This window comes from Spodoptera frugiperda, chromosome 25 (assembly GCF_023101765.2).
Source record: "Spodoptera frugiperda isolate SF20-4 chromosome 25, AGI-APGP_CSIRO_Sfru_2.0, whole genome shotgun sequence".
Taxonomy (NCBI): Eukaryota; Metazoa; Arthropoda; class Insecta; order Lepidoptera; family Noctuidae; genus Spodoptera; species Spodoptera frugiperda.
The window spans coordinates 21256664-21269577 of record NC_064236.1 but is presented as its reverse complement, the minus strand read 5'-3'; the positions used below and the strand labels follow the sequence as shown (position 1 = coordinate 21269577).

General features: G+C 38.2%; 1 protein-coding gene across 1 annotated transcript in view; it reads right to left on the bottom strand.

Annotated features, from left to right (window-relative positions):
- Positions 1–571: 571 nt before the first annotated feature.
- LOC118267376 (uncharacterized) overlaps positions 572–12914 on the bottom strand; it is a 35716-nt gene continuing 23373 nt past the window's right edge. Inside the window, exons 3-14 of the mRNA XM_035581296.2 lie at positions 8528–8681; positions 7909–8081; positions 7252–7362; positions 6568–6768; positions 5579–5733; positions 4988–5132; positions 3939–4090; positions 3384–3597; positions 2400–2627; positions 1953–2123; positions 1555–1661; positions 572–1326 (exon numbers count right to left, since the gene is read on the bottom strand). Coding sequence (XP_035437189.2) covers positions 1228–1326; positions 1555–1661; positions 1953–2123; positions 2400–2627; positions 3384–3597; positions 3939–4090; positions 4988–5132; positions 5579–5733; positions 6568–6768; positions 7252–7362; positions 7909–8081; positions 8528–8681 — 1910 coding nt within the window. The 3' untranslated portion in view covers positions 572–1227. The remainder of the gene's footprint in view (positions 1327–1554; positions 1662–1952; positions 2124–2399; positions 2628–3383; positions 3598–3938; positions 4091–4987; positions 5133–5578; positions 5734–6567; positions 6769–7251; positions 7363–7908; positions 8082–8527; positions 8682–12914) is intronic.

Sequence of the window (12914 nt, the reverse complement as noted above, 5' to 3'; positions counted from 1 at the left end):
TGTTTTAAAATACCTATGTACCAATGCCAACCTTATCATTTATTCCTATTATACAAAATTACACAATATTGGTACATGGAACGGGAAATCATTGGATCTGGAGAAGAGGTGCAGGTCCATCGCGGCACAATCTGTACTCAAGAACGCGGCACAAACTAACGGCATTTATTAAAAATAGTTGTTTGACTATAGTACACTATAAGTATACTGCAATAGAAAAGTCTGAAGTCTATGTACACTCCGTCTCGCCACGCCCAAGAGACGAGAGAAGTCATTGGATGATTCTCTCCCCACAAAAAACAGTCTAAGTCTGTCTGAAGCTGACACAAGGCCGGCAACGCACCTGAGACTCCTCTGATGTTGCGGGTGTCCATGGGCGGCGCTGATCGCTTACCATCAAATGATTTGTTTGCTCGTTTGCCACATATCCCATAAAAAGAACACAACGTCGGGACTGAATATGAAGACAAGATTAAAAAAAAACATTGATTATCTTCATTAAACCTTTATTCAGAAATAATATGTTTAATGAATAACAATAATTTGCATTTTGCGATCAAATCGTTAGATACTTCCCATGGGACCAACATGGGAAGATAAACTTACTTTACTAAACCTTTAAGATACTAAACACATAATTACAATAGTAATGACTAGTAGGGTACAGTTACCCTTAAACGTACGTGGTTACCTTTCATATGGCGGTACCTTGTGGAAATAGAACAAATATTTAATACTTAGAAAATAATGGATAATCTTCTTGTGAAGGTTATCAAGACAAAAATAAACATCTGGCTTTCATTTTACATCTTCATTCATCTTTCTTATACATACATCAATACAGCACCAAACCTAAAATATTTACTTCTTCCTAATAAGGAATCGCCATACACTTGTGGGCCTAAGTCAGTCATCGTATCAGCCTAGGGTACAAAGACCAGCTAGGCGTTCAGTCTACGCTTCTTGCAGCAAAATTCTTTCTAAATTTATATTTTATTCCCCTTCCTTCCCCCATTGTCCTTTATTTAACAACTTATAAGAACATGTCGACATTTAAAGACGATAAGTAAACATGTGCTTAAATCTAAATGTTATTTGGTTAATCCTAAAGATAAATATTTCTGCTGAATTTTTAACGCCTGTTGTGTGATATGCTAATATGTGATGAGTATTCGAGTCGGATTTACTTATAGGCAGTATTAGTCCGTCTTGATTGATTGTCTGGATTTAGACAAAATATGACTGCTGACCAGTCAGGCAGTCGTCGTCATCGTGTGGGCAGCCTCGCACCACGCGACATGTGGGTACCGTAGGTGGGCAATACGGCTGAAAGATAAAAACTCAATATTACTACCATCTTAAAGTATCATCAACTGCAGTGACCCTTTACATGATTTTATAAAACAAGACGAATATCACGGTTGATTTTAAAATCCATGGATATAATACAAATTTGTCTAGAAGAAATCTACCGGTGGACTAATAATACATATTATAATGGGCATATTCCAAATAATAGAGCCACAAGCAAATATATATGTAGGTATTTCATACCAGAGGATTGTGCACATTGGAGCACGTCGCCAATGGATTTGTAGTGATGTTGGTAGACTCCAGGCACCGGTCCTCCTTTGTGATGTCTGGTTCACGGTGGAAATATCCTGAGGAATTCATCAAAGATTTTATGAAAATTAATAATAGTGAAATGAAAATCATTAATTTGTTAGTTGTATTGAATTTCTGTCAAACTTCTTCTATCTTAAATGAGAGTGCACAGTTCACGTTTTTGTGTTCACCAGATAGCTCTTATAATGTAGCGTGTGTACATTATGTTCAATAATGATTTTTTTTAATGTCGAATCATTGGACGGTAAATTTTTGTCAACAAAAACGCGAGTCCTTATTGAAATCGTGTATTTCGACAACTACTATAAATCAGCGATTTGACATACCGTTGGTGCTCCGTGGTACCAGATCTGGGTTGGGATCCTCGTGATCTAGTTTGGTACAGAATATCTTAACTACCAATGTGATGGCTGCCACCATGATGCATAGGGTCACTATTCCTGCCAGTGTCTGGACGTACGGCATCCATTTTTGAGCAATTTCGGCACTTCTCTCCACTATAAAAAGAAAACAAATACAAACTTAGAAAAAGTATAATAAGATTGGATCGACAGTAAGTAATTTACCTATACCTATGTATTTCGGGACTTTAAAATTGTAAGAACAAGAATAAAATATGAATCTGATATCTTTCCCGCAGTGTGTTAATGGGAATTCTAAGTCACACAAATTAATTTATAGTATAGATTTACTGTTAGTATAGATTTACTGTTAGTATAGATTTACTGTTAGTATAGATTTACTGTAGTTTTACATAATTATTATTTACATACGTTCTATTTTCTTCTTGGCTAATACGTCGCTGTAAGAATGCAGTACTTTTTTAACTTGTGGGCTTCTTCCTCTTATATTCGCAGTATAATAGACCGCAGTAAAATTCTGATGGCCCGGTACATTTTTGAACTGGTAACTTCCAACAGCGTCCGACACATTGCGAAATAGTCTGCCAGTTTCGTCGTACAGTTGAAAATAGACTTTTTGAGGTCGACCTCCATCCCAGCCTGGATACAAATTAATATAAGTGTTTGTAACTATAGCTACTCGCGCAGTTTCACCCGCTTTATAGCATTATAGCCTTCCTCGATAAATGCACTATTCAAAATAAAAAATATTATTCAAACCAACAAACAATACAACTATAAAGTATAGATAAAGATTACAACTTCTGCAGAAATTACAATTTATAACAAAGAAGAACCTAACAAAGAAGTGATTTTCGAGCCAAATAAAAAAATATTGTCGTTTCAGTATAACCAGCAAGAAGTTACGATTAACATTTAAACATTAGAACTTTATTATTTGCAGTAATAGTTGAATAGAACTTACTACTTAGGTTTTTGAGGAATAAGTAATGAGAATGAGTAAGATACAAAGTCGTTGCCTCACATTAGGACTATCTCCTATGTCGTGGGTGCATTTACAAACATACAAGATCACATACACATGACACCCAGCCCCGAAACAACAACTTATGGAGCACACAAGGAGTTGCTCCGTGAGGGAATCGAACCCCCTACACGTTGCACGGTAGCCGGTTGCCCAGACACCGCACCAACCGTGCAGTACAAAGTACATCGATAAACACTATTTCCACGTCTCCATTACATACATACATACATACATACATACATACATACATAACCTCACGCCTGTCTCCCATGGAGGTAGACATATCTCTATTACATCTACTACTTAATTACGTCTCTGTTTGAATTATTGCTTTGCTTTAAAACAAATTAATAAAGAAAATGTCTAACCAAGTCGGCAATGAACAGTGAGGTGGTTGGGTACGTTGCGTGTGATGTCACAATCGGGCATCTCAGGAGGGCCGCCAGCTGTTATATTGAACACGCAGGAGTTCTTCTGTTCCCCAAACGCATTTGTGGCGCGACATTGCAGCAGACCGATGTCTCCACCACGTGACAGCCAGGTTAAGCTCGATGAATATCTATTACGATTTGCAGATATCCTCTGAAATTAGTAGTAGTAAATCAAGCCGTTAATTGCTGGAGTCATACTTAATTTTCACATACGAGCATTTATTTTTAATTTACAACTGTGTCTGTGTGTTTATTTTAGTGTAGTCTCCACCAACCATTCGGGAGACATCGAGAAGCTTTCTTCAAAACACAATTGTTTTAATCCACGCAAATATTAATGAGTAATCGCTCTCGTTACAACACACAGACGGTACAGAAAACACGACTTAGGTACTACTCTTTTGAAAAAGGTTCATTCTCGTCTGACGAAATTGGTCGTTTTAAAAATCTATGTCTAACTTATTTATTTATCTTTCCTCAATATTTACTAACCGTTCCACTCGTATAGAGTGTCTTCGAATCCTCAAAAGTCCACGTGAATTGCAGAGGTTCAGGAGAAGCATCCACTATGCAATGGACTGTCTCCGCCTCTCGTTCGACTACTCCTACCCTCTCCACTCGGCCAGTCTGGCAGGTGGGCCGATCTGGAAAACACGAAGGCAAACCGAAAGTAAGTACTTAGCTATGGGTACGGTAATACTAACGGCGCATTCCAATAACCTACCGATCGGTAGATTTGCCTACCAGCGGTAGAATTTTGACATAATCTCCATACAAAATGTGTCAAAATTCTACCGCTGGTAGGCAAATCTACCGATCGGTAGGTTATTGGAATGCGCCGTATATATTTCTAGCGTATGGTCAGATTTTAACACATTGAACGCCGCGCCGTGGTCACCGGTGACCGACGTTTGCGGAGGATTTGCCTTCGACATTTTTCTATTGGCAGTCAAAGACTTAAAAAGCTTCGTGGTGGTGATTGGCAAGACAATGCCATACACAAGAAATGGTGATATCTCATTTTGTCAAACCAAAACAAATCATTTTTTATTTTGTGGACCATAGGTTGTTGTACATAATACAGATGGTGTTAATAACATTTTAGGACCTGTGTCCTACGCTTATAAGGCGTACACTAGAATGTAGTATAATGTTATAATGTAAAACATGCATGTCAACTTAATAATAACATTTGTAGTTCAAGATTAAATTGGGGGGTTTTATGCACGGTGCTCTCACATTATTCTTTATTTGATTGTCTGGACTTTAAAAGAGACCACTGAATTTGTTTCGGCATTTCTTCTCAAAGTAGTCGGATAGGTCGCCCGTGCTTATTTGAAAGATTGACGTGTAAATATCATTTATCCTTTATATAAGAATTTTATAAGAACCTTAGAAACGCACTTGTAACTCTTCTGGAGATTGTGATGCTGATGGATTTGCAGATGATGATGGCGGCGCTGATCGCTTACTATCAGGTGATCCATCTGCGTTTATTAAAATATAAAAATGAAAAACCATATATCTAAACCAATACTCACATCCAACATTGATTACGACTTTGTCCTGGAAGAGTTCTGACGGCATGTGAGAGTTGTGGGCTCGGCAGCTTAGTTCGTAGTGTGATTTTTGTAGGGAAGGCGCCAAAGTCAGAGTCGACACTGTATAGTTTCCTTCATTCACCTCCTGGAATAGCAATGTATATTTAAATAGAACGGACTAACTTACCTGTGAAGTCCGATCCCCAATTGTGTAGGTAGCATCATCCTCGCCAAGTCCCTACTCTTCCCGGATTATAAACATGAAACCTGTTTATTTTTACCCCTGTTTGAGTTGTGTTGCAGGTATGCCTTAGTGCCTTAGTGCGTACTACTAGTATAATTAGCGAGGATGATGCTATACAATCTCAATTTTTTCTTATAATCTTATTACGTTTTAATTGAATTCTCATGTCTTAAGTTATTAACCGTCGATGCATTTATTAGAATTCAAACTGATACCCTACCTGAAAAATACTCGATTAGTTTTTGCTTTGTGTTCGAATATTATTTTATCTTTAATCATGGTAGGTACTTTACCAGTTATTTATTTTGGTTACATGAAACCTATTATATTTACAATAAGTATTATACCTTATGGGAGGTTGGCCTCAGCAATTTGTCTCCTAGATGCCAACTGATTGAAGGCGCAGGGACACAGCCAATTACCACACAGTCGACTAAACGAGGTATCCCGGCTTCGAAGTCATAGTTCTCGTCTAAGCGAATTTGAACCGTGAGCGGAGCAACTGGAAAATAAACTCACAATTAGTACAAAATGATTAATAAAAAAAGGTTTGTTTCACTAGGATTTTCGTTTGTGTCGTAAGTGCAGTTACAGTTACATATTTTAACAAACACTATACCCAGACGCGGGGCAACAATTTGTGGATCACACAAAGAATTGTTCCGAGATGTAAAAGAACGCTGCAAAAGCAAAACGCGGGCACGGCTCACTTCCTCTGTTTCGACAAGGTCTCTGTACTAGCGAGGGAGAAATACTTCGTACCGCGGAAATACGTGAGGCCATCGAAATAAGTCGCCGTCCCAACTTCAACAGAGACGGTGGCTGGACATTACCACCTGTCTGGAAGCCGAGTCTACAATCTGCGTCAGCCTACAATGTTGCGGGTCTGGAGTGTGACACAGTGAGCGCGGTATGTAACACCGTTTTTGCGTCGACCCGAGAATCGAACCCAACACCTACGCAGCCGCCGGCGAACGAGTCTAACGAGCCAACATCGTCGCGCGCGTCAGATAGTACGCGTAATTCCAGGCAGAGGGCGCGATTGTCACGCTGCTACAGTAGCAGCGCGACAATCGCCGCGTTGTGTGTCGCGGAATGCTGCTCAATTTCTCATGAATATGAGCCTCTAACATGGCTTAAAACTAGTCGAGTTCTTCGTCAAACAATTACGTGAATAAGCCGATGTCTGTTTGATTTTAACGATACTTTATTGGCAGGCTGCTGATGTACTAAGGGGTAAATTTGGCTACTTTTACTAGTCACAAAGTCCGAAATCCATCATTGTCAGCTAATAATACATAAGAATAGAGAAGTAGTATTAATATGTGGTACTTACGATACATCTTTATAACGATGCTTTTAATTAAGGGCTCTGAAACGTCCGAGTTTTGGGCTAGACATTCATAATGCGAGTCCGCATTCGATCGCGAGAGGTTGTACAGGTGAATGTCTGCTCGCACCACGTCACTCCTGATTAGGTGGGTCCTCTCCATCATCACTCCGTTGCGCCGCCAATACACTTCGGTCTCAGGATCTTCTGTAAAGTTAATGTGCTCAGTTTATATTTATGTTAAAAAATCACTTATAAGTATAACATACAGAAACCATATTCGTTTTTGTTTTATATTGTAATTGAGGATCCTGAATTTTGTATGTAGATAGTTCTTGAGAAAACTAAAAATATTGTGTTAAAGCTTCCTTACTGATCAACACCTACTACTCAAGCTTTTCACACCCAATAATTTCGACTGTGTGTCAGTAAGCCAGTCATTAGAGCCTTTAATATGTGCTGGATGACCCACAGTCTTAAAGGTTTTCTTTAATTTAAATTAAACCTTTTATATGCTAAATTATAATTAAATAACAACCAAAGTTAATTAACGTAAGTCTAATTCAGTGTTTCGTCCTCCCCAGGCGAGAGGGCTCCATGAGGATTTCCCACCTTGGGGTCAAAAAAAAGTCTAATTCAGTGTTGATTTAGTAAAAAAATATGGTCAAAAGCATTGGTATTGGTACATACTACTCTGTACGCGACACGACAGGATTAAATCGGAGCCGACACTGAGTGGACCCACGGTGACACCTTTGACCTCTTCGTCGCCATTGTACACCGTTGGTGCTCCTGGAGAATCTGAAAGATTAAACACTGAATTATTGGCTTATTCACTTCCAAAATCCACTTCAGTTCACTTCTGGACTATCAGCTTCCACTATGGAATAGGGAGTGCTATAAACCCTTAAATTCCTAACCCCCAAAAGGACGGCAACGCACGTGTACGTGTAACACCTCTGGTGTTTCAAATGTCCTCATGGTGGCGATTGCTTACCATCAAGTGATACGTCTGACCATTTACCGTCGTGATCCATGAAAAAAAAATATATATTAACTAATCTTCACTGTTGGTCGAGGCGTTAGAGAGCATGTTATTGCTCGGTCTCGGTTTTTGTCAGCCATTATGATCAGTTGATCACATTCACAATAAGAGTAGACCGTGATAGGTAACAAATGCATCTTACTTTGAAACCATTGAAATTATTAACACATACACATACACAACAGACAATATCGAGTACACACATGAATTTAAGAAATCATCGTACTTTAGCACAAATCTGTTGTTTATTTCAAAACTAAAACCGAACCAACTGGACTTCAATGCTGCATAACCATACTTACCGACGACTCGGAGTTGGATAAGATGATCAACCGACGGGGACGTCTGGTAATGAACCCTACAGCGATAGAGTCCTGCGTCGTGATTTGTCACTCTCTTCAGTATCAGAGCAGTCTGGTCTCGACAGGAACCAGGGTTGCAAGTAGTCTCCACTACGCGGTCAGGGTTCATAAGGCTTAAAAAAAAGATAAGAAGTTAATATCAAAAAGGATTCAGATTGTTTAATAATAGTAAATTGTAATGCAAGATGTAGCTGATTGAGTTGCAAGCTTGATGGTCAAGTTTACAATTTCACCATGAGAGCAACATCCAAGCAATATTATTGAAACCAAAACCAAAATAATATTTGTAATCTATGAGCGAATCCACGTCGTCACATCGTCTTGTCGTACGATGTCGTATCCGATGAAATTTTTGCGTTGCGATATCGCATCGCATTGCGGTTCGACGTCGTTTTTGCGATGCGACGCCGCAACGCAGTTGTGGATTCGCCCTATCATCATAATTGAAGGCACCTAACTCACTAAATCGGATTATTTCATTGACGAAGAAGCAAAACAAAACATTAAAATCTGGAAGAAAAATTATATTTTAACTATATTTATCAAATAGTAAGCTTACCCGTGCTCATACTCCTCATTAGGAAACCGGTAAAGGAAGTCATGATCATGTTTCAACCAAAGTATAAACGAGTTTGGCCCGTCCAGGAACACGGTTCCCTGGCCACATGGCAGCCGTGCTTCTCGACCCCGGATTGCCCGCAAAACCACGATATCTATAATATAAAAATGAATTGTTAAATGTGTTGGTAAGCGCATAACTCAAGAACGCCTGGACCAATTTGGCCAATTCTTTTTTTTAATATTCGTCTAAGTTCAAGGATGGTTTTACGGCGAGAAAATATCAAATAATTGACGGAAAATACCCTAAAAACTGCCCTTTTCTTTATCCCATACAAACGTTTTCTAAATAATATGTAGAGTCAAGTTGAGCATTATTGCATTTGTATAAAGTTCACTGTTGTCTAAGCAATGTAGGTGTGTTCCTAACATCGAAGCAGTGTGCGTTGGGGCACAGAATCCCTACTAATATAATAAATAAACTTTTTATTGTAAAAAAAAATAGGACAGAATGGGTAAAAAAACATAACCCTTCCTTGGCAGTCGGGTAAAAAGGGGGGATGACTGATCATATATAAATTCGTCATTTTTAAAACTGTAACAGTGAAACTTTGTATTTAGTTTAGACACTTTATGTCTGACTAGCTTCTGCCCGCGACATCATCATTATGTTACTCTACCGTGACCATAACATAATATAACAATTTTGTTTCCATAGAAAAGAGATCTAAAATATTAAAACTTATGTCAGTTGTTTCAAGGATATTTTTTTAAAGTATTAAGTGTATTAGCATTAGTAAATTATTCCTATTGATGTTACCTAGGTTTCTGAAATACAATAAATAGCAAAAAATAGCAAAATAAATAATAAAATATAAACCTAAATTAAGAAAATAAAAACAACCCTAGATGATTTATATACCTATTTTAAGTAATTTATATTATTAATTTATATACCTATCTTTATATTTGTTAAATTATATTTTAATTAGTTTAACGTTGTTCATTATGATAAAAGACTAAAATTAAAAATAATCACAATATTGCGAATATTTTTAGTTTAAAACCTAGATTTGACACAATACATAATTATACATTAAGTATATAGAGTAGTTTGTAGGTGTATTCCTTTACTTATATAAGACCACAGCATGCGCTAAGATTACAACTAAGACTAACAATCATATGTTAGATTTTTTGTATGTACTTTCCATATAGGTACTGGGCTGAATATTTTTTGTTAATTATAACAAATTTAAAAAGCATATAAATGACAAATCAGACAAATAACTTATCTTCTGTGGAATTTATCTTTCCTGTGGACGTATAAAAAAATTAAAGTTAAATAACTTGCTGAAATTTAAATAACGATCTGGTTTTTTACTAACATCTAATTACTTGTAACATTACCCAACAAATGAGACTATTTTGAACAAAAAATAACAACTTTTTTTCTGATATTTTTTTAAGCCGTTTTGTGTATGACCCATGTGTATGATGTCCTTGTGATACTGAAATAATTTATTTTGATAATAATTAATATTTTGTTGCTTAAATAATCAAACAAAGTAAGTAAGCCAATAAAAAATGTTTTTTAAAACAATAAAAGACGTATAAAAGGCAAAATATAAAAGATAGAAATATGGTGTTACGGACTTTTTTGTAGAAATCATTAAGACAAACCAGCTTGCCATACATTGTTTTCAATTTTAAACAACTGTTTAGGCAGCGCATGCATATTAATCTGTTTTATGAGCAATTTTAATCCAACTTGCTAGACAAAAGTTGTGATTGCTCGGTTAATATACATGTTATAAAAATAATGTATAGCCTATAGCACTCAGGAATAATGTAACTTTATACTAGTGATTTAGATTTTTTCGGTTTGGATCATTAGTTCCAGAGATTACCCATTACATACAAACTTACAAACATTACCTCTTTATAATATTAGTATAGACTAGCTTCTGCCCGCGACTTCATCCGCGGATTTTTTTTTGTTTTAACATAAGATCACACTTGGCGCTATCGTAGCTGTTAGTGCTCTGACTGTAGCTGCTCGCTGCTTTTTTTTGTGGGGCGAAAATCATCCAATGACTTCTCCCGCCTTAGGTGAGGCGGGAAGGAGTGTCAGACTCTTACTGACTAAAAACCACCCCCGACTCCCGGAGGGTCTTCTGCGGCGCCTGGGGCGTGAGGAGGATCGTTCCCTCACGCGAGCTCCGCCTCCTCCTTAGCTAGCATGACTGCTTCGCAGAAGGAGACGGCGTCCAATTCCCCCTCGCTCCGCACCATGGCCTGAACCAGAGCCGGACGCGAGAGGTCACCGGTCGCCGATCACATCCCTAAGGACACGGCGGTGCTCAGCCCATGCAGGGCACGCTACTGTATGCTCCACGGTGTCCTCCGGGTGGTCCTCGCGATGCCGACACCCGGGCGTTTTCTCCCGCCGGATCAGAAACAGGAACCTACCGGAACTTCCGTGTCCGGTAAACACCTGCGTCAGGCGGTATGTGAGGGCGCCGTGACGCCTCTTTAGCCACTCCTCAAAGAGGGGAATTACCGCTGCTATAACAGCGAGAACAGTCCTCAGTTGCGACAGTCGTTGCTTCCATTCCGCCATGAGATCGCGCCGGAGCTCATCCCGCCACGTACTAATTTGGCGCGGCAGTGGGGTTTCGCCCCGGCGATGCACCTCCACACGCAAGCTGTATACGTGCGCGAGCACTTTCGTCTCCAGATCCCACGGCGGTGATCCCGCAAGGAGGTTAGCCGCCTCCACGGAGATCGTGCGGTATTCACGGATCATCCGAATAGCGCTAGTCTCCCTACACCTCGTTTCAAAAACATGCTGCCTTAAATCAGCGAAATCGTTGTGCACGTTCAGCGCTAGTTTCTCGAGCACAGGCTAGCGATGCTCTCACATTTTGGCTAACGAGCCGGTTTGAGCGGTCGGAGCTTATGTTCTAGAGAACAATCGAGAAATAGATTTCTCGAGAGGCGCTGCTTATTTTCTGGAGCAGATTCTTCCGTACGACGTACTCAAGCTACTCTTGTCTGTGATGTCTGCCGGGACAGTTGCGATTTCCTTTTAGGCATGCTCGTTTCTTTATTAGAAAACAAACTACACAGACTTGAAAAAAAAAATAATAAAGAGCGACTCTACCACTCTCAATTACAATATTTACCGATTATTTCGAAGTACGAACATACAAAACGTACACAGAAATAAACGTAATTGATTACAATTCAGAGAACCAATTATCGAACACCCAAACGACCGAAACCAACAAACAACAACAACAGACTGACAATAACTTTTGAACACTAACTAACGACAACGTGGGCATAATAATTCGAGACGGTCATCAATCCATGGAAAATCTAGCAGGAATAACTTAGCTTTCTACCAGTGAAAAAATTTTAGGATTGGATCATTAGTTCCAGATATTACCCATTACATACAAACTTACAAACTTTACCTCTTTATAATATTAGTATAGATAAACGAAATAACATAGGCTACTTTTTATTGCAAAATAATAGGGCAGAATGGGTAAAAAAGGGGGAAGACGTTTCATATGTAAATTCGTCATTTTAAAAGCTGTAACAGTGAAACTTTGTATTTAGACATTTAATAGGGAACGAAAGAACTTAGGCTACTATTTATTTCATAAAAATAGGGGAGAGTGGGTAAAAATAGGGGATGAATGGTCATATGGAAATTCGTCATTTTTAAAGCTGTAACAGTGAAACTTTGTATTAAGACACTTAATAGGGAACGAAAGAACTTAGGCTACTATTTATTGCGAAAATATAAAAAATAAAATATTATGTTATTTGGAATAAGTTCGTCTTCTTTAAACAAAGACTGCGTTTCATGGTTTTAAGAATAGAAGCCATTTATAAAATGTTCTTCAAAAGAAAACGTTCTGAAAAACGTAGTAACGACTGTGTTATGCTATGTCTATTAAAACACGAACTTATTCCAAATAACATAAATTTATTTTATATATTTAATAGTCCAGTCATTTGCTAGATAAAAAGGGAGAATTGGTGAATTTATAGATTTGCGTTTGCTCTTTTGGAATTTCAACTTTGCCACCTCGTACAACCGCCGCTCGCGACGCCATATTGAAAAAATGGCGCCTAAAAACGGTTTTTTATTAATATCTCCGTCCGGAAGCATTTAACAAAAAAATATTTATGTACAAAATTAAACTAGAAAGAATTCCTACAATTTATGTATTGATAACTTTTTCATAAAATCAATAGTTTTTGGCGTACGAGCGCCGCAAAGTATTATATTATTCATCTGCACCACCACGTGTACAAACAATGTGTGTTGTACAAACACGGGAGTTTAGGTAGGTTCCTGTTTCTGATGT